Source organism: Argiope bruennichi, chromosome 5 (genome assembly GCF_947563725.1).
Source record: "Argiope bruennichi chromosome 5, qqArgBrue1.1, whole genome shotgun sequence".
Classification (NCBI taxonomy): Eukaryota; Metazoa; Arthropoda; class Arachnida; order Araneae; family Araneidae; genus Argiope; species Argiope bruennichi.
In genome coordinates this window covers 61,952,323-61,975,635 of record NC_079155.1, presented here as the reverse complement: position 1 = coordinate 61,975,635, position 23,313 = coordinate 61,952,323, and the positions used below count along the sequence as shown (strand labels likewise).

General features: G+C 26.2%; 2 protein-coding genes across 5 annotated transcripts in view; one reads left to right on the top strand and one right to left on the bottom strand.

The window, feature by feature from the left end:
* Window positions 1-2,778: 2,778 nt before the first annotated feature.
* LOC129968651 (uncharacterized) lies at window positions 2,779-8,855 on the bottom strand. Its single transcript, XM_056082759.1, has 3 exons — window positions 8,835-8,855; window positions 5,985-6,164; window positions 2,779-3,470 (listed from the first exon to the last, which is right to left on the bottom strand). The coding sequence occupies exons 2-3, from the start codon at window positions 6,147-6,149 to the stop codon at window positions 3,210-3,212; spliced, it is 426 nt and encodes a 141-aa protein (XP_055938734.1). The 5' UTR covers window positions 6,150-6,164; window positions 8,835-8,855; the 3' UTR covers window positions 2,779-3,209.
* Window positions 8,856-9,222: 367 nt separating this feature from the next.
* Window positions 9,223-23,313, top strand: part of LOC129968650 (far upstream element-binding protein 1-like) — a 35,971-nt gene continuing 21,880 nt past the window's right edge. For 2 of the 4 annotated variants that reach the window (XR_008784437.1, XM_056082755.1), the window contains exons 1-11: window positions 9,223-9,504; window positions 9,786-9,858; window positions 14,167-14,214; window positions 14,468-14,504; window positions 14,606-14,676; window positions 15,185-15,314; window positions 15,416-15,584; window positions 17,169-17,267; window positions 17,587-17,634; window positions 18,180-18,263; window positions 19,693-19,899. Coding sequence is in view for 3 of the 4 variants with exons in the window: in XM_056082755.1 (XP_055938730.1) it covers window positions 9,424-9,504; window positions 9,786-9,858; window positions 14,167-14,214; window positions 14,468-14,504; window positions 14,606-14,676; window positions 15,185-15,314; window positions 15,416-15,584; window positions 17,169-17,267; window positions 17,587-17,634; window positions 18,180-18,263; window positions 19,693-19,899 (1,047 nt within the window). In the remaining variant the exon portion in view is untranslated. The remainder of the gene's footprint in view (window positions 9,505-9,785; window positions 9,859-14,166; window positions 14,215-14,467; window positions 14,505-14,605; window positions 14,677-15,184; window positions 15,315-15,415; window positions 15,585-17,168; window positions 17,268-17,586; window positions 17,635-18,179; window positions 18,264-19,692; window positions 19,900-23,313) is intronic. The other 2 variants (XM_056082757.1, XM_056082756.1) reach the window with 2 other exon arrangements.

Genomic DNA, 23,313 nt, shown 5'->3' with positions numbered 1-23,313 from the left:
ATCAGGGATTAATCGCCAAGAATTTCATAAGAGATTCGGTAAAAATGCTAAATTCATCTCAAAGATCAATATTTCCTAACTAATTATAACATTGCTCGTCAACGCCAAGCAAGGCATTCGCGGATTTACCAAAGGCCCAAAATTTGGTGCGGGATAATACTTTAAATTGGAGAGTACACAAGAAAGTTTTGAGACGAAACCCACTGGTTTGCTGTGGGGGATGTATAAAAATTCAATTTTGCTAATTTTTTTTATTCTTCTAAAACAGAAACTAAACTATTTTCAAACATTTAGGTATCTTATTTGATAAAACTTTGTAACTGGAAGTATATGTCTAATTACAATAGTAAAAAAATAAATGCTTGTTCCATTTTTTTGGGACACCCAATATAAGAAATTCAAGGATAGAGCATTTTCTTTTAGAAGTTTACGAAACATAAACTCTACTTAGTAATCTGTATTGTTTTAATGAAGATTCAAATTATTATGTTAATTATCTTTTCTTAATAACTGCAGTAATAGAGATTCGATTAGATTATTGGTATTTGCTTATTCGACAAAATTTAGCTTCTACTAATTTATGAAACTATAAAGTATAAAAGAAAAATCAAGATGTTTATTGATATGGTTTTGAGGGATGAAATTCAGAACTTTTCAATGCAATTAAATATAATTAAACTATGAGAAAAAGAAATAAGTTGTATAAGATCAGAATGAATACCTTTAAAGACTTACTTTAAAAATGGAAATATAATCCTTAACCCCTTCAAGATAGCACATTTTTTTTGAAAACCATCTCCAGAAGCTGATTTTTCTACACTGACTGATAACTGATACTTATCATAGCACATACCTGTCTAGTTGGTTTGGAAATTCTTTGCACATATGGTGTACAATCCATCTCGAATGGGATAAAATATCATGCAACTTACAAATTATGAGGGATATTAAAAGAGTAATTGTCATCTAAAATTATAATGAGAATAAAAGAGACCTAAATAATTTAAAAATAAATAAATAATGGTTTTATTTTAAATTATGAAACGTCTGTTCATAGAAATGAAAGCAGATTACTTAAATTTTAGTGACATGAATAACTTTATTATTTGTAATATATATAGTAATACAAATATAATGTAAAATGATAACACAAATAATAGTTTAACCCATTAATCATTATAGTGTAACTTTAAAAAAATCAATTGAATTTATATAATCAATTTATTGAACAACTATAAATTTATAGTACTATTTGAGTTGTATAGTTCCAGAAAGGGTTCTGTCAATTATTTTGTCCATAAATATTTAAAATAACTGATAACTGATCTTTTGTTCAATTAATCTTTAAATTTTTCAGAAAAAGAAATTTTAATTCCGTATTTTAGAAACGAATTTATCTCTAATGAGACTAGCTAACCTATGTAATGCAATTACTTAGCATTACATATGAAATGAAATAAAATCCATATTAAGAAATACAAACTTTTTCAAATAAAAAGTCTGTATTTTTAAAAAAAACTTTAGATATGAAAGATCCAATTCAAATAAAAGGAAGAGGAAGTACTATGTATATATGCATAATTATGATAATTCTTTTCCATGCAAATTTCAAACAAGGAAAGACTTCAACTTTAATTTTTAGGAATTAACTTCTATTTTTTCCAAATCCTTAAAAAAAAAAAAAATAAATAAAAAAAAATGCAGAGTTGGTTTTTTTTTTTAGGGGGGGGGATTCCTTGTTCCAAAAATATAAAGTCGGAGTATGAATTTTAACTTCATGTTTCAATATTTGATACTTAGTGGGATCTACATTACTTTACAAGTAATATTTCAATAATTGTCATTAGTTGGTTTCCTCTAAAGTGTTAAACTTCTTAAAATAATAATTTGTTGATATAAAAATATTTGTAGATAAAAATAAATTAATTTTTGTATTATATTACCATCATCAAGTTGTTCAAAGATTCTCATCTCTGAGGCTCAATTTTATACATAAATTGCTCATTTGTAAATAAATTGGAACAAATACAAATTTTTCAATTTTTTTTTATATAAAATTTATAAATAACATGTATTTCTAAGAAATATAATGTCATAATTTCAATGGAGAAAGCTATCACATAGTACCACAACTACCTAGTTATCCAATTTGAAAATTTCAAATGTTTTCCTTATTTTTAATAATATGACAGTCTGTTTTAAAGTGAACAATTTATATACAAGTATATAATGTACTTTTGGCAAGTAAGCAGGAGAGGAATGTCTTTAAATCACAGCTTTATTTTCATGAGGCAAAATGTTTACCTTTTTGAAGATTTTAAAAATTCCCTGTTTAAATCATGACAGTATCATCTCCCAGCACCAGTAGAAAAGAGGTCACATACAAATGAGCAAATATTAGTGTTAAGTAAGTGACTTTCATTTAATATTGTAGCTAAACAGTTAAAGTTAGAGAAATTTCTAAGTTTGAATTCAAGTGTTACAAAACAATTAATTCTAAGAATATAGTTAATTGAATCTGTGATATGCACATAACCAATAAATACTAATTTTATTTTAACTTTGCTAGTATAATTCTTAATTTGGTATTTCTTTTCATAAATGCATTGATGAGAATTATATTGAATTGCAAATATGAAAATTACTTCGGGACTTGACAATTTGTTTAGCAAATAATTTACGAAGAATGTTCATCATAATTATTGTAAAATTTCAAATATCTGTTGTATTATTTTGGGATATAGATAAGAAAGAAAACCAGAAAAACGAAATCATATATGTAACAAAACACAAAGTTTAATGCTGAAGAAGACACATATAAAGATAAATTTGATTCAATAACAGTCACTGGTATTAACAAATCTGAAATAATGCATTGCAAATCAATTCAAATATACACATTCTTAATCATATAGTTTAAGTTGATAAGTTCATCTTATATATGAAATAATGAAAGAAAAGCATGTTATAAATAAACAAAAACTGCAAAATGCTTTATCTGCAGTCATCACAAAACACTGTAATATGTGTTAAATATTTTCATGTTATTCTTTTCACATGTATACTATATCAAATACCTTTTTAATGAACTTAAAGAAAAAAAAATAGCACACTTGTTAAATTCTTAAAATATTAATAAAAATGTACATTAAGAATCCATCTTTAAAAAAGTTCTTATATATTTTGGTGCACATAGCATATGGGAAGTTTTACTTATTAGCAGTTTCCGAAATAACTGATTTTTCTAGAGAGAAATCGTAAAATTCTTCAAAAGGTTTTGAGCTTTCAATGGCAGATATACTTTGAGCGACTGTCTTCCATATCTGGTCTAATTTAGATGATGCATATAAACTTGGATTAATAGAGAATGGCACGTCTTGTAGAGGCATGATAGGATGATACACTTCCTCTTTCTTTGGTGAGGCTTCAGGTATGTAGTCAGGAAGAAAACTTTCACCAAATGGATTTTTCTAAAATTAAAGAATAAAATATGAAAACATGCATTGTATCAAGAATACAAACAATTAACGAAAAAAACAAAACAATTTTTCATTAATTAAAAATGACAAATTAAATTAAAAATAGATAATGAAGGTGAACTGAAATATTAAAATATTAAAGCATATAAGCCAAAACTAAAATATTTTCATTTTAACATTCCATGTTAAATTTTCCAGCAAGATTTGTTGGAAAATTTACTATGATTTTAGTATTCTGTACCAAATTTTTTAAAATAAGGACATTCAGTATGAAAACAAAATATGGACATCCAGTATTGTTATGAAAATACATACTTGTATACAGACACCAATACATACTTGTATTATTGAACTGATTTCAAAATTATTAAGGAATGGATTAAACATTTATTTTTTTTGAATTAGCGCAACAATAGTTTCTTCAGTATTAGATTTTGCAGTAAAAGAATTCTTAACCTTGATTTCAGATCAATCATTTAATTATATATATACATATATATTCAACTAATTTTCAAAAGTATTTTGTTTTAAGAATGCGTCAATAAAAAAACAATCAATTTTCTTTTTTTTTCAATATTATTGCTATATTTAAAAAATATATATATCAATGTGTGATTGCACTTTCCTATCAGTGATCAGCTTCACTTTCAGGTAATAGTGTCCAAAAAACATTTGTAAATGCAGTACAAGTCTGTTACTAGCATATACGTATCAAATTGTTATTAACGCATTCCATTATTAAATTAATAAATGATATAAAGATTATAAAATAAAATTATGAAATATTTCATATAGAGGTAAAAAGGAAGATTAATTCTCTTCAGTCAGTTAAAAATCAGATGGCAATTAACATAAGATTAGCATATTAAAGGCTTTTTTAAAGTAGCTTCGGTACCTGATTAACTCTTCTCAAATATTTTTGAAACATTCAGAGATCCCTTTTTCAATAAATATAATCAATTTTTTTAAAAAATAGTTATTGTTTTCTGTGGTGCCTAGAAATAATGAACAGTAAAATTACAAAAATTATAAAAGATAAAGAAAAAGAATAAAACAAGCAGAAGCAAAATGAGAATTAAAGAATATAGTAAGCAATAACCAATTATTCCTGATTATATTGAGAAAGATCAAACAGGTTAAAGGGAAATCTATACCAGAACATGAAGGGAGGAAAGAAAGCGAAAACAATTTTTAAATTTTCCTTTCCAAAATTTTATTATATATCAAATGGGAAAACTGCCATACAAATTAATGCATTCAAGGTTGATTATTGAGCTAAATAGATAATGTAGGGGATCAGCTAGCAGTTATGTGAAAGTGAATGAGAATTTTAAAGGTTTTTATAACTAAAATTTATTTTGTATCCTGATGAATTACTGCAGACCTATACCTACAACTAACAAGTTTCAAGTACTGTTAATATCTTAATGGGAAAACATTTTAGAGACAGATGCTTTTAAACTTTATATTAAGATTATGCAGAGCGCTTATATAATTTTTTTTTTTTATAAAAACCAGAAGGATTTATTTAATTATTTTTAATTTCAATTGGTACATAATATATAACAGTTATATTCAGGAGTATTAAAGATGAAAGTAAGGAACAGTGCAAAATATTATTTTTGTCTCTCTTCCTCTGTTAAAAGTATTTACTTAATTTTTTTTGTAACAACCAGAATAAATGTAATTTTATATTTAATATAATAATAATGCATTTCCAGTACTGAAGGATATTTATTTAAAATGAGTCAGATGACACACATCCTGTGCTGTTCTGTTCACAAAGGAAAATTTGAAAAGCCAACTTTTTTAAAGTAGCTATCAGAGTGCAGTATACTATACTATACACCAGATAATAAACACACTTTCTTGAAACGGTAATTTATGGTCATAGTATGCATAATAAATACAAAGGGAAGTCCATAAAAAATTCTCATATTTTTGAGAAAGTGGAGTTACTTCAATGCTTACTGAATTATACATTTATTGACTTCCATGCAGTAGTGTGTAGTTCCATGTAGTGTAGACAAAATGTTTTTTAGAAAAGTAGAGAGAGTTCAGGATTGGAAATAAAAAAAGTAGCAATGCTAAATTATCTTGAATGGCAAATTAAATTAACATGAATTGGTAACAAAAAATGTTATAATACATGTAAGATGTAAATAATAAATAAATAACTACACAATTTTTGAGACATTTGTTGTATTAATTTTTTTTTTTTATAATTTGATTTTATGAAAAAAATATTCTTAGAAGTCCTATACTATTACAAATTTGAAGTAAAAAGAAACACAATTTTATGCCAAAATTGCAAAGAAGTCCAATGTGAAATAATGATCAGTGATATTATACACAACATAATTAGCATTTTTAGACCCAAAGATTCATCGATAAAAAAATGCGATATAAGCTCATATTTTCTAATCACGCCTTACGATGGACACATGCATATTAATGTTGAAAACTACATGTTGTAATTTTAAAAATTCCTTTAATATAACTTACTGGAGGATTTCGTTCAAGAGGATTTAGCTCTGGTTCTCTGGCTGGGCCTTGCTCATTTGATGTTGGGCCTATCATCACAAAATCATCCGAATTTGATTTTTCTTTTTCTGTATCAGCATTTGATTTCTTTTTCCCAAACAGGACATTTTGAAATACGTCAAACATCTTGGGGACTAAATACTGGAATAACAATGCCTAATTAGTACTACCAGTATTACAAAAACTGAGCATCAAATTAAAGCTTTTGTGGGGAATCCTGAAAAAATTGATTCTTCCAATACATCTACTTAACATTTTGTATTCTATTCTCAAAGAAATATTTTCTCAAAATAGAGCCAATATGAAGACAAACTGATTTTTTTCTCCTGCTCTTCCTTGTATGTAAAGATTTTTTTAAAAACCCTATTTACAACTGTCTGCTGATAATAATTCAAATTTCTTTTAGTTCCACTGTACCTCAAAGGTGAAAAGGATCTTTTTAATAACATAATGCACTGTATTCAACAATAATACAGTTAAAAGTATTCTCTAGTCAAATGTTATAAAGAAGTTTTTAAATTAATTTTGGAATATTAACAACTCATGAGAACATTTCAAAGATGAGTAGCATAAAGAGGAAAAGTTGAAGTTGCAAACAGCCAGATATAGACACATTTTGATAAAGAAGAAGGAAAAACAGATAGGAGAAAATTTCTTGTTCTTTTTTTTCAAATGAATGTGAATGTTTTAAGGTAAATATTTGTAAAAACTTTTATTGAATACTTCAAATATATAAACTATTAAAACCTTATTGATTTTCATATACAATTTTATAACCGCTTCAAAGAAAATGTTTATTATTCTTATATCAGAGAATAATTCAGGAAATAAAATTAAAGTAAAATGATTTATACCTACATATCTATTATTTTACAATAGAAAAAGAGAATATTTCATAAATGATAATATGTGAATTTATGAAAGTAGATTTTTCCCTATCAAGTCAATAAAATATTACCCAAAATTATTTAAACAATATAAATTTATATTGTAGTGATATTTTTTTGGGGAATATTAATTAGTTCCTGATAGATTATATACAAGGATAAGGATAATAGATTATGTACAAGGATAAATTCAGTAGAATCATCTGATATCTTTTATTTTCTACTAATGTTTACTCAAATTATTTCAGAACAGGAAATATTGAAATTGAAAAAGATTGGAGAATTGTGTGTATGTAAAGGGGGGGGGGGAGGTGAAATTAAAAAAAAAATAATTCAAAGTATTTACTTATTGGATGTAGTCCAATTATTACAGTCACTTGTCCATATTTGAAAGAGTTATGTTAGTGAAACAATACAAAAATTTCTCATCAATGAATGCAATCATACTACAGTCAAATGAACGGATATGCAAATTAAAGAATAAAGAGGTTATTTATAATTAAAAAATAATAACTTAAAATAACAAACAAAATAAATCTGGCAAAGTTTAAAAACGCATGTATCAGCTAAGTCAAATTAAATTCCTTCTCTCTCTTTTCAAAGTTATGTACTTGAAATAATCACGGATAAATTATATTTCCTCTCCCCCTTCAAACTGATTAAAATTTGTATATAATCAACATATATTGATTGCATATCTGATTCAAGACATATATTTAACCTATAAATTATAAGGATAATTGTAAAATTGATTTGGAATTTATAAACAGAATAAATGAATAAAAATTCATTTCTCTCGTGAACGTTCAATAACTATTATGAGGATAATTCACTCTCATGTTGATAATGTACAAGTATACATAAACTAACTATTCATATTGAAAATTTACAATTCCGAGTGAATTTTATTAACAATTCTATTAAATTCATCAGCTGAAAATTCTATCATTAAATATTTGCTTACATTCCATCATTCACCATTTCTAGTTACTAAAAGAGCTTATAACTAAAATAGCTTTATAGAAAAATAGCTATGCATTATAGATTATTATTTTTTTTTATTGCAAAGAATGACAATTTCTACACAAAGGTTTTCATTATAGTTAGATAAATGTTTTTATTATAGTTAGATTTTTCTTAATGTTAAAAGTAACATTTTTATTTTATATTACAGTAATGGAATAAATAAAAATAAGGAAAAACAATTGAAAACTAAGCATGCATGATTAATAAATGCCTTAAGTTTTTAAAAGAAAATGACAGGTTTTAAATAGAATGATTTTGAAATTGAGAAATTTAATCAATTTTTTGTCATTCTCTCGCATGAATAATTTCTTTGAAAATGCAACTTGTCTTCTGAATTAGTATTTTTTTTTCCAATTAAACTCATTAACAATAACAACAAAACTGAGTTATCATTTCTATAAAGAGTACAAACACTTTACTTTCCTATTAATTTTAACTGAAATTATATTTAATAATAAAGACCTTTTAAAGAGATATAAAGATGCATCAAGAAATATAAACATAGAAATAATTCTAATTAAGAATTTTAAATATGGTGAAAGAAACAGTTCTCAAAAGTTTATTTAAAAGTTCATTTACAAACTTAAGTGTTCAAAATTTTTTTAAATAATACAATGACACGAATTATTTTAAAATTAAATTTAGTTACATAATAAAGCCTATTCAAATCTATAAACAAAAAATCTTTATTAATTTAAAGCTTTGGATTGAAAACTTGTGAATTTGTTCAGACATTCTACAGTTTTATAACGCATTTTAACTAAACAGTTATAGTCATACAAAATTTATTAACTTCAACAATTTATAAAATTAAATTAAGAATATAATAAGCTAATTTAACATTAACAAAGTGAATTCCAGAAGTTTCATAAAATAAATGCTTTAATCATAAAAATACCAAGAGCTTATTATTTTTATAAAGTGCATGTAAATAATCATAATTGAATGTAAACAATGGCCATAGTAATCAATGAATTTCCAAACTTACGCAACACTGCTTTTTTTACTGTGTTAAAAAAGTAATACGCAGTGGTATGAAATTCTTCCAGTATAAAATATTCAAAAATAAAAATCATTAAAAATAACAATCATTAAACACATTACCTCACACTGTTGACAGTAATCGTTGCGTAGAAAAATGAAACTGAATTGACAGGACAGGACAACTCAGTTAGTCACATAAGTAAGATAAGAAATCTTATTACGACGGCTGAGTGAATTCGAAAAGTTATCGATAGTAAAAATTTAAAAGTTTTTAAATAGAAATAAGTAAAAATCAAATAAAATAGAAATATATATGTTTAAATATAGATAAATTAGATGACATAAAATTATAATTTATTAAATAAATTAAAATTATCCTGTGACTGTAACTTTTATATTTTGCCGCTATTCAGAAGAAGTACATGCGCTGCCGTAAGGACTAGCAAGGTACGAAAAATAGCTTTATGTGTTGGACGCCATTTGCATTATAGTATATCAGAAAAATGAGCGAATTTAACTCTGTTTCTTCGAATAATTACGATGCAAATTCTGCATTTGCTGATGCAGTACAGAGAGCACGACAGGTTTGTGTTATTTTTTCAATATTTTGATATCTGATTCAAATATTTTGATGACCATGTGTTTTCGGAGCCGGCGTTTGATTATGTTTTAAAAAATCATTTTCTGATTTTCTATATTTGTTATAATTAAAGTATGTTTTTTACTACTAAGATAACAGTGAAAAAATATTTGAATTTTTGGATAATATTTTCATCTAATATAGCAATTACTGGCATTTGCTTTGTGCTTGCTCTAATACCTTATTAGTAATTATTAAATTTTTAATTAACTTTGTTGTATTTAGATCGCCGCTAAAATACATTCTGGTGTAGAAACAACAGGAACAAAACGTCCAATTGAAGAAGTTGGAGCTACCCGTAAGTTTGATTTTCAAGTGCGAACTAATAATTGCTTTTTTGTTTATATCTATTGTTTATACTTTAATATATGCACGTTTTTTAATAAATCTAAAATATTTGTGAGAAAAAATTATTGTGAATCGTGAGATAAAAAGATTCCTTAATCTTGGAATGTAATTTTTGATAATCAACATCTGCTTGAATTATGAATCATTTTTAGCTCATTTGCATCATTTGGTTGAAACTGCAATTGGACTTACGTCAGGCTAAAATAGAACACATAGTGTCCTTTTCGCTAAGATCAAAGTGTAGCGTCTTTTCTTATCTGGCAGTCTATATGTTCGTATGCATGTAGCAAAAACACACTCAGATAAAATGATATTACACATACAATATACAATACAATAATATATACATAGATAAAATTATATTTGGAAAGTTCTAAATTATTATGTCTAAAATCATAGTTATGTCAAAAACTGAATTTGTTTGATCAACTCTAAAATTTCAAGACATATTCATTTAAAAAAAAAAAAAAAATCTTTCTATGTTGGGATTTGGGAAATAAAAATCTTTGTACCCAACAACAATGATGATTCTTTGAACTGGCACACAGCCTTGTATATTTTCCTCTTTTGGTGTGACTGATAAATGCCTCTTTACCCATATTATTAAGGTTTATTACTTCTCACAAAGCAGTCGGTACACAATGAATGAATTTTTGTGGAACTTCTCAAACCCATTCAGCAAAATCAAGATACATTTTTTTATCCGTCCAATTTGTAATAATTTTGAGCAGCTCATCGTTTAAAAAAATTCTCTAATCTGCTTTGAATATGCTTACAATTTCTCAAATAATAAACTCAAGAATATTTGACTAAACACCACAGCACTGCTTATGCCGATTGAATATTGCTCATGCCCCCAGAGAAATGCATTCTATTCTTTCACACAGTTACAAAAGTCTCATGCATGTTCATTAACTGCAAGTTGGGAATCTCTTGGGGGAAAAGAACAACATCCTCACAAATCAAAACTGGAATAATCTATATGGACAAAAAGGGTTGAGTTTTATTACACAATCATATGATATTTCATTTTTAGAAGTTATGGCTACAATCTTGCAAACTTGGCATTTTTTTTAATGAGGAAAAAAAAATTAACCAAGAAACATAAAATCTTATGGATTTTCTCTATTTCTATGAAAATTTTCACATTAGCCTGCATTTTCCCCATTTTTTTAGATGATTTTTCAATTCCCTGTGTTTTTATGATTTTCCCTGTTCTGGTGGTGTGGCAACCCTAATTTAAGCTCAATTCTTAAAGGTCATTCTACAGTAGAAGAGACATAAAAAGCATTTAACGATAGCACTATTGAGTTGGATTTGAGGAATGTGTTACAAATTTCAGTGGGCAGACAAGCGGTTAACAGGAAATTCTGCATAATTCAGGAGCAAATCAGAAATGAGTTGCTTTAAATAAGCAGCTGTGATTTACAAACACTATAATACTGTGTTTGAAGTAGAAAGAGAGCAACTGAGAAGAATTTGGGCTGTATTTAAGTCTTTATTGGTTATTTAAAGATTCTCCAGTTCATAAAAAAGACTATATTAAAAATTCCTACACACACACACAAAAAAAAAAGTCATGTAAATTTTATTCCTATAGATGGCTAGAAAATATACTAATTAAAATGTTAGACATTTGGGATGATATAAAAAAATTGTAAAGAATAGTGAAAGAGGAAAGTTTCCAAAACTTGGTTGTAAAGCAAATGTAAACTATTAAAGATAATTTGATATGTGCTAAAATAATTTTTTTTTTGTCTCAAATGATAATACCATTTTTAGCTTTTTATCAGTCTAGTTAACCTGTTAAATTAATTTTTGATAAAGATATATATAAAAAAATCTGGTTCTATTGGTAACTGTTACATTTAATGTTGTGAAAAAAGTATTTGGAAATCATGATTAGTGTTTTTAAATTATCAAAATGTCATTTTGAAGATAAACCCTTGCCAACTTCTTTAAGATTAACCTTGTATTCAATGGAGACAAAATTTTAAAACACTTAAATTTTTTTTTTTTTTTTTTTGCATTTCATTGTAAATCATAAAAATATTTTAGAAAAATCTCCCATAATTCCAAAATAGCTAGGTGCTTATTTTGTCCAATCAAAATTAGTTTCAAATTATGGCAAATTGAAAAATGTATTTTCATTTACTGAAAATGTAACTTATAAATGAAAAGAATGCAATTATATATGGAATTTAATTCTTTTTAAGTAAAGTAGTAATATCAAATTCTTTAAAATTTTCAGATATGATCCATCAGAAACAGTTAATATTGACATTTTTTTATATGGTTATTTGGAAAACATAAAACTTTAGAAAACATGGTGTGGGGCATAGTAGACATTTTTTATATTTTCTTAAGGACAAGCTGATAAAGAAAAGGGTTTTTCTTGTAATAACTGAATTGAAATTGAAAGGTTAATCTTTTATAGCTTACTTAATGAAATTTAATTGGCTATCTGGATTATTCTGAAAATTCAATTACCTTGAAATCATGAAGGAACTAAGATTGGCTGTAAACAGGTCCAAGACAAAAATATTTGGCTTATCTAAAAGATCTGAACAATATCAAAAGAAAAAGAAATTCAACACAAAATGTGAAATGATCTTTTGATGATTTTAATAAACTAAAAATAAGAAACGGTATAAAGTGCAGTTGAAGAATTGAAAAAAAAAAAAAGTTCTGAAGAATTACCAGATAAGGACAATTTTACATATGATATAATATATGTCTACCAATCGAGCAATATTCGCTGCTCAGCGAAAAAAAGTATTAAAATGGGAAAATATTAGTTAAAAGTTAAATACAATGTTTGAAGAGCTTTAAGAACTTTAATCCCCCCCCCCCTTTGTAATGGTGCCTAGTGCAATATATTCAAACAAATGCTGTAAACTATCCAAATTCTTTTGCTAAATAATACATTTTTTAGGAACTGTGTTAGAAGAATTATTTATATAGATTACTTTTATATTTAACTTGAATATCCTGTATAATGAAGCACTACATTTATTTAAATAAGTTTTTTTTTGCTTATATAATTTACTGTTTAAAAGCTTCACATAATTCCCCATTGCATTGAGAACTTCAGAAAAATTAATTCAAATAAGTTATCTTTTTTTATTAAAAGAATCATTGCTCAGTTTTTAATAATTTTTTTTAGGTTTTGTTCAATTTTTAAAAATGTATATACATTATAATTTTGATTATGCTCACTATATTCTTTATGGAATTCAAAATTCAATTTTAATATATAATTTTTTAGAATTACATTACTCTTTTAACTTTTTTTTACTGCTCTTACAATACTATTAATCATACTGTTAAAATACTAAGTATTTAAAAAGGGACTATAGATACATAAACGAAAAAGTAAAATAATAATAAAAGCAAACCTAAAGAATGTAATACAGATTTTTCACCAGCATTGACCAAACATTAGGAAACATTTAGATTATCAACTGAAGAATACAGTTACCATTTTTTGGGCAGCTATTGCCTTCAAAATTTGGTATTTGTGTCAAATTCTTCAATTTCTTGCTCTTTGCTTGTAAATTGCTCTTTTTTACCATGTATATTGAAATTAAAGTAAATTTAATTGCGTATTTCTTGTATGAATCTTGTTATGAGAATGTTAATCATTTATCAAATCTAGTTTTTAAAATGCTGTGTTATTCAGTTTATTCATTTCTTAAATTTAATTGCTTTAAAAATTACACCAAACCTAATATTTCCCTCTTAATCATTGAATGATAAGAAGAAGCCAGTAATTTTTGTTCAATTATTACTGATTTAAAGTTTTAATTTAAAAATTAATAATTGGAACTTAATCAATTTTACTTTTTATTGCAATGATTTCTATTCATTGAACTTTTAACTGTTTATACAAATTTCAATTAATAACTTATTGCCTGTTATTTCTTTCCTTTTAGAAGGAATTCAACTCATAATGTGATTTGGCTATAATTTTGGTGCAGAATTACTTAAATTTTCAAATTCTTATTAATTATATAAGTAATTAATGCAATATAAACAATATCATTGGATTTTATTTCTTAATATGTTGTAATTAATTATCACTGCTTAATTTAAATTTACACATGTATAAGCTGAAGTGAAGTAGTACCTAATTATGGATCAATAGTGAAATTTTAGGTAAAAACCTGTTAAAGTAATGTATTTCCTAATTTATTGTTATTTTTTCTGTATTTTCCGAAAGAATGCTTTAAAATCGCAACAATTTTATTTATTTCAGTTGGTCTACCAGAAGCCAAGAAATTAGCCGTATCAGATGATAATAAAGGTAATTATTATTTAGGAATTTCTTTTATGGGAATTGTCTTAAAACTCAGCTAGATATTTTAAATGTCATAAAGTTTCGCTTCTATTTTGTATAATCTATAACATAATGATTTGATGTACAAAGAGTAATGAAACTTATTTAGACCGAAACCAAGTTCTTATGAATTTATAATTGGTAGTAGATTTGTTAAAACAATGTTTAAAAAAAAAAAGTCACTGTAGATGCTGATATTAAAATTTATATTTTTATTTAGGTATTGCTCAACAGTTATCTTCTATTCAAGCACAGAGGTATTTAAAATTTTCTTTTGTTTGTTTAAATAAGTTTTAGTATTTCAATAATTGCTGAAAAATTTTCTGCATTCTTATCTTAAAAATGAAAATTCTTATAGGTCTATCGGTGCTATTGCAAATGCTATTACTGTAGAAGAATGGAAGGTTCCAGATAAAATGGTGGGCCTAAGTGAGTAATTCTTTTAACCATAATTTTATTATATACTTTATATATTGATTACAATTTGTGTGCACTTAGATAAAAACACTTTTGTAAAGTGCTTATATAACTTGAAGAAGTCTAGCATCTTTTTTATTTCTTCAAAAAGACTAATGTTATACTGGAATTCCTAAAGGGTAGGTACGAATGCAGCATATCTTTCTCCTTAGACCAAAAGCTGCAGAAACAAACAAAATTAATATAATATTTATTTAATAGTGCAGTAGCTAAATATAACCAAAAACTTCATTGATTTACAATTTGAAAACAGAATGTTAGATAGTTAACTTGGACACAGTCAAAACAATGAATTTTTGAATTGATCAGGAATAAGAATTCAGCTATTGTATTTAATTTAAAAATAATTTGCCATGTATTTAATTGTTGATGAGATATTATTAAGGTAAACAGCTTGATAAAAATGTTCAATTTTTGTTTAAAATAATTCTGTATATACTGAAATAAAATTTTTCTTTAGTTATTGGTCGCGGTGGGGAGCAGATAACCAGGTTACAAGCAGAATCGGGATGTAAAGTACAAATGGCAGCTGATAGTGGTGGTTTACCTGAGAGAATTTGTACTTTAACAGGATCAAGACAATCAATAGAGTAAGATATTTTTTAGTCAATGATTTTCATATATTTACAAGAGAATATTTATTTATTAGAAATGAATATTAAGATTCTTTTTTTTTTTGTTCTTGGTTTAGAAAGGCTAAAGAATTAATAACTGCTATAATAAATCGAGGAGGGCCTCCTTTACCAGTCTTAGATACAAATCATGTTCCTGATGGTCACACTATTGTTGAAATGATGATACCTGGACCAAAAGTGGGACTAGTCATAGGAAAAGGAGGAGAGACTATTAGGAATTTGCAGGTAATTTTTCTAAAAATTTAATGTTATATTGGTATTCTTGTTTACAAGTTTGTTTTATGGAGTGTAGAGTATTCTCAGTCTAAGTATTGTAATTTTGTTATTTTAAAATTTATATTTTTGCTGTAAATAAAATTTTATTCAGACATTTTGAATAACAAATTCAAAATTTTGAAAATGGTTGAAACTGTCATTTTTTTTTTTTTTTTAAATATGAAAGACAAAGTCATATTCTGCCTGCTCCTCGCGCTGTTCTGTAGATTCATGAAAAATTATGAATCTTATTATTAATTTCTAAGCATGCTCTTAATTTTCCCTCAAATCAATAATCTTAACTACTAGAAAAATCATAGGCCTTTGAGTTGTAAAATCTTGTAATTAAATGTTGAGCAGTTTTCAGAACTTCTCCTGTTTACTACTGAAGTGAAAACTATATTCCATAGCTAAAATGTAACTAAATATTCTAACATGTTTTTCCCCACCACTTTGACACCTTTTGACCTTTATGGTCAAACCTTGCTTGATAAACACCCCACCTAATGAGTAATTTGCATAACAAGCAAAATAAAATAGGGGAAAAAATTATGGTCAAACCTTGCTTGACAAACACCCCTCCCCCCCAATGAGTGATTTGCATAACAAGGAAAATAAAATGGGAAAAAAATTTATTTATTGAGCGATGTTCTAGTGATGAGGTGATACTGTGATGTCACATGCTGGATTAGTCTGCATTAATACATATTAAGATTTTTTTTTTTTTTTTGGAAAGAACTTTTATATCTACATGGAAGAAGTTTAGGCCGGATAGTGTTGCAAAATGCAACTCCGAGAAGTTTGAGCAAAAGAATTAATAGATGAGATTTTATTTGTAGCCAAGGTTAGGGCTAGAGGCGGAGTACAACATCGATTAGTTGGTGGAAGTATGTAGTCAGAACTTCCCAAAAACTTATGGAGCTTTGTTGCATGTTGTATCAAAAAGCTTTTGGTCAAGAAAGAAAGAGTTATAATAACCTTCAAATGAAAGACAGATACTGAAAGCATGGAAAATTATTGAGTTGTATGCTGAGAAACATCCTGATGAGGCAGTAGCAATGAATTGTAAAAATGCATTTAATAATAATGCTGAATCTCACCCCCCCCTTAAATTTTGAAGACAAATATGTTTATTAGCATGCTTTATAAGTAGAAAATTACATTATTATAAATTTGTTGAAATATTTTTTTCAAAATGGAATGCATTGTTCTATTTTACATGATTTTCTATGGGAAAAAAATTATTTCGCTTAACAAGCATTTTAAATTTTATGTAAGATATGGGAACAAATTATGCTCATGTCGCAAGATTCCATTATATATTGAAATGAATAACAGCTTTTTATATAAACTAAGGTAAAATTTTACTGCAATAATGTATTCTTTTTAAATGGGTAATAATGGGGAAAACTTTTTATTTAATTTTTAATGATACACTAGCTGTTGACTTTTTAATGAAGAATGCTTCTTTTAATATTTGACACAAACTGCAGACATAAGTATATGATTTTGATTGGACAGGTTAAAAAAAAATATTATTATTGAAAATTTTAGGAAAGAGCTGCTGTCAAAATGGTTTTAATTCAAGATGGACCACAACAGACATCACAGGAAAAACCTTTAAGAATAACTGGTGAACCTGACAAATGTGAAGTAAGATTTCTTAAAGAAATTGTGTAAATATGTATTATAATTTGTCAAATTAAAGTATATATGAGATTTTTTTAATACATAATTTTTATTTCCATTTTGTAATGATGCTTGACTAAATTAATAATTTGAGTAATAATCAAGTTTGTAAACTGAATTATGAGAAAATTCTTGAAATTAATATTCTATAGTTTTGTGCCTGAGTGTTGTTTTATTTTAAAATATAGTCCCTTCAATTTTAAAAAATGAAATATTAGCTTCTTATTAATCTAAAGTATTTATGTATAACTTTCACACTGATAATTTTTTTTCTTTCCCTCAGTATGCTAAGCAATTAGTCATGGATCTGATCACAGAAAAAGAACTGGAAGTGAGTATTGATATTTAATTTTTTAAATTATCAATCACTGCAATTTGACAAATTCTGTGCTATTGCGATTATTAGATGTAGCATATCTTAATCGTCTAAGGCTGAAATATATCTATTCTATTCTGCTTTCGATTGTCCCTCAAGGGATTATTTTAAATTAAATCTGATAATATTAGAGTACTATTTTAAATGTATAAATTTAACAAAATTTGTATGGAAAGTGTTAAATTCATTTTATTAAAAGCACATGGCCCCTCAAGATTTGTTATTCAATTTTCATAATTTTTCATCAAAATCACCCAGAAATTAATTTAATTACAATTGTTATTCACATTTTTCTCAAACATAGAATAAAAACTAAGTTATATATGTTTTTTTGTACTTAATTATTTTTTAAATTTAAAAAAAATTACAAAAATGGGAAAATGTACAAATTTTTTATATATTTTTTACATATGAGAAACATTTTATTCAAATCCTGATCAGTCTTGAGAAAATTATAAGCATATTCTTGTTTTTTAAAATTATTTGGTTTCTTGTGTTAGAGTCTTCAAAGAGGAGGCTTTGATGGGACTAATGAATATGGAAGTTCTGCTGGTGGTGGCCCAAGATCTGGCAATACACATGAAGTAAGTTGGCTTTTTTTATTTTTTATTTATTTATTTTATTTTTTTGCTGCTGTTTAATATTCTTTGTTTTATTGAGTTGTAGAAAATTAGCAATGGAAATACTTCAAGCATCATTTTATTTTGACCATTTTATATGGACTTCATATGTTTTATTAATACTGAACCATATGTACATCATTTTATTCTAAGTTAATCAACTCTATATTTATAAGGATAATTAGAGATCTGATGTACAAAAATGGTTCTGTTACATTTCAAAAGAATAGTTAATCCACCTTATGTGTAAATTTTTTAAGCTTGAATATTGTCGGATCTTAATAATTGCCCATATCAGTATTAAGATATAATTTTATCATTTATTTATGATGTGTATGATAGCACAGTATGAATTCTACCATGTTAATAAAGCACTAACTTTGCAAGTCACCATAAGTGTAACATATTCATAATGTTGTGGATGTTAAATTTTTGTCTTTGTTTTACATGTAATGAAATTTAAATTGATTTATAATTAAATTTAAATTGGAATTTAGCATAAAGTTTATAAAATGGCATGCATGCTAAAGAAATTAGTTAAAATGCTTTACAGTGCCAATCATTAGACCTTGAATTACTTAATTTGAAATGTAGTTACTTCTGGGATAGTGGATGCACTAAATTAAAAATTTGTTTATTAAATGTTAAATTTAAAATAGTTAATTTTATTTAAAAATTCATTAGTTTTATGATTTTAACTAGGTGACTTTCTAGCCAGTTGCTGCACAAAACCCATTTTTATATAACATATTTTAAAAGCTTTTCAATGATGCTAGCTGTATTTGCATATTAACTTTTTTTAACTTTAAGAATTATTTAAATATAATTTAAAATATGTTTATATTGGAATATCTTACATTGTTTTAATTATTGTAATTATGGTTGCATGCATTACTTTAATATTAAATGTATTTTTTTATTTGTACATTATCGCTGCTATGTAATTAACAATAAATTTTAGAAATAAGATAAAAATTAATGAATGAAAGCAAAATCATTCTATGACATTTCTGGCTATTGGTTTACTTCTCTTTATTTATAATTTTTATATTTTATTTATATTTTTCAATTCTTGTGTTGACCAATTAAAGCATTGATCAGCTTTTTTTAAAAATGTCCTTTAGCTTAGCCATAGATTTTTTTCATTTAATATTGAGATAAGCGTGATCAGGTAATGTTTCCTGAAATATTGCTTATAAAACTAGCTTTTAAATGTGTAAATTATTTTATGTAAATATAAATGTTTAATAAAATAAAATTAATAATAATAATGTTAATAAAATAAAATTATTGTAAATATAAATGTGCTGAGTTTCAAAAATAACATGATAATAAGGTACATTGTACTTCATTTGACTGAATCGTCTGAATGTTTTATTTTTATTTGTTATAGATAATGGTTCCAAAACAAGCAGTAGGTGTAGTTATTGGAAAAGGAGGTGATATGATTAAAAAAATTCAACAAGATTCTGGTGCTCGTGTACAGTTTTTAAACGTAAAAGATGAAGGCCCTGAAGATAAAGTCTGTGTTGTTACTGGATCTCCAGAGCAAATTCAAGCTGCCAGCACTTTCATCAACGACCTCATCCAAAGTGTACTGGTGAATATTTACTTTTTCTTACAGTATACATGCATGGAAACTTCTCTGTGTCAGATCTTTGTGTGCCCTTTCCTGCATATCATAGATCATGCTTATGCATCATGAATTGTGTTCTTACCTATGGTAACCTCTCTGTAATTCGGTATATATCAGCCTAGAAAACAATTTAATGCACTAAAATGCATTTTAACAGCAAAATTTATGTTCATGGCATAAAATACGTGAAATTAGGCTATATATGATAAATATAATGGCTAATATAATGTGATTAATGACTAAAAAAGCCAAAGTTGCCATATTCATTGTAACCATCAATAAATGGTAAAAAAAAATTACCAAAAATGTTATGTTAGTGCATTGCCTGTTTTTGTTATTGACATGCTGTTGAGCCTAGAATTCATCATTGGCATGAAATTAAAGCAATAGTTTGTGTAGATAATACTATACTCTATTATAAGATTTAATTTAAAATTCTTTTGTTTGCATTGTGCCAATGGAAGTTTGAATGTAATGACTTGGTTTCCAAGTATTGCTTTCCATTTGCTCTTCTGAAAACCCCAGAGTATAATAAGCATAATAATGCAATGCTTACTTAGAATCTGCTATATAAACAGAAAAGGGTGATGGGCCATTGGTAACAAAACAAATCAATATATCAAATTTCTCTTTAACAACAACAAAAAATTCTGAATTGGGAAATACATTTTTATTTATTAATCAAATTATTCATTCCGTTTAGATGTCAACAACTAAAAATGAATTTTTGGGTCTTGCCAACTGCAAAAACTTGCACATGTGTATAAGCATGATATATGTTTTGGCTTTTGTTCCCTCTCTCATTCCTCTCTAGATGTTTTTTCCCCTTCCTCCCCTTTTCCATCCATGCATGTAAACCTTTTTGCTCCTCAAAATGGCAGTGTTTCTTAAAAGGTGTTAATATAATTCTTGTTATTAGCTTAAAATATAAATTGAATAGATGGTTTATTATTTTTATAATTGTTGCTGCAAATTAACATTTATTTTTTTGCTAAAATATATTAATTTTGATAAAGGTTTTCGCTTGCTTGCTTTTATAAATTTAAAGCATCATACTATTTTAAGAATGCTGTCAATTGAGGTTACAAAAATGTTTTACTGTAATTGTGATATTTATTGCTATGATATTAAATGTTATTCATTTTCTAATTTTGTTAGTATCATTCTAACTTTGTCTCTGAGATCTAAAGCATTTTGAATAAATTTGATTATAAATTAATATTTTAAAATTTCAAATCATATAATTCCTGTTGATCTGTAAAAATTTATCAAATGCTTGGAATTTTTTAATTGGATAATTTTCCAAACTGTTATTATTTAATTTATTAATCTGGCAGGCTTTTATTTATTATTTATTTTTAGTATTTTAATTTTCTAAGTGATAGGGCAGTTTTAAGTCTTTTTTTTTGTTTACTTTTAAAAATGCATAATTAATAGTTCATTGTTGATACATATCTTATACCCATTGTGCATCAAAATAGATGAATTCATTATAATTTTTATAGTAGCATTTATATTATTTAGGAAATGTTTTATAATCCACTTGTGGTGTTCATATCCTTCTTCATGTACATCATGTTGATTTATCCATTTAATATTGATATATATATATTAGATTTAACTTTAAGCATGATATCAAGAATGCTTTATCAAAACTTTATTTTTTAGTCTGTTACCATCAAGTTGTGATTGGAGCTAAAATTTACAAATTGGACATTTTTATATATGGAATGTTCATGCATTGATGAATTTTTCTGTAATCATTTTTTTACAAATTATTGTTTGCTGTTGTATCTATCATTTTGAAAATTTACTTTTGAATCAGTGAGTAGTTGACAGAACTATAGGCAATATTATTATTCCAAATCAAACAGGGTTTAAAGAAGATCCAATTGTAATTCAGAGTTTATATAAAAATTTAAAATATTGATTATCAAATTTCTACTTGATAAAACTATTTAAAATTAAAATTGTAATAAGTTATAAAATCTTTCTGTGGCTTTAAGATGCTTGGAAACATCGATTACATCACTCATTTGAAATTTGACTGTTTTTTTTTTCATATTGTCAGTTTCACTTGTAACTGACTCACTGGTTAAAATAGTCAATGATAACTAGAAGTATAGATTTAATGTAAGAGGCGTGAGAATCATCAAGAAAGTAATTCTCGTGCCATGAACAAATACCATTTATTCTAGAAGATTATTTTATATGCCTAAGGAATTTAGCATAGGTATTTGATTTGGCTCTTCACTATATTTTATATTAAGTACGTCCATTTTTTAAAATTCTCTTATTTTTCTGCCAGCTATGTGACAGAGTCTTTTTAATTCATTATAAGCATTTTTTCATCACAGCATTGTATTTATTAAAATTATTATTTACAATATTTATAAAATTATGTTAATCAGAATTCATTGCCAAATATTTTAGCATACATTTGATACCAATAATTATCTGAAAACGGCAATGTGTGCATCGAGATTACTAAATGGTTATCCCATATTTTTGATACACTGTTGCTACACTGGAGAAATGTTATTTGATGTTTACAAAATATTACAGCTATTTCCTCCAAATAATTCACTTGTTCTCCTTAGAAATTATCCAGAATCAGCTGTTCCTATTATTATGTGCCAGATGTGGCTGCCGTAAAAGAGGAGATCCTGATTTACATTGGAGACACTTCTGTGATGTAGGGATATGAAGTTGGTGCGACAATATTACAGATTTTTCAATACCTGGGATGTTTATATTAAAATGTAGCTAAGCTGTTCAGGGTTGTCATGCCACCTAGAGAACCTGGAAAACAGGGAATTTAAAACTGGGAAGATATAGGGAATTTTGTTTGTTAGTTATTGTTTTCCCACCTTAAAAATGCCTATCTCTAGTCATCGTTTCAAAAAGTGAAACAATACTGTTCATGATTGTCTTGCACCTTCTGTGCCCCCCCCCCCTTTTTTTGTATAAATCAGTCCAGTTTGGATTTAATGAGCTAATTGTTGTTTTCCCATAAAATTCCTGAACTGCAGCTAATGAGCATGCATGAGACTTCTGTAATTGTGTGAAAGATTAGAATAGGATTAGAATTTCTATGATGAGAATAGTAGCATTCAATCTGTGGCCGCATTGCGGTGGTATTTAATCACTCACACTTGAGTTTATTGAATGGTTTGTTTATTATTTGAGAAATTTTGAATTTATTCAGAACAGATAGGAGAATTTTTTTTAAACAATGAACTACTCAAAATCCGTATTTAATATGAATTGGACAGATAAGTATATTCAATCCTGATTTTGCTGAAAGTTTTCAAGAAGTCCCACAAAATCCATTTGTTGAATACTACTGACTTTGTAAGAAAGTAATAAGCTTAAGTA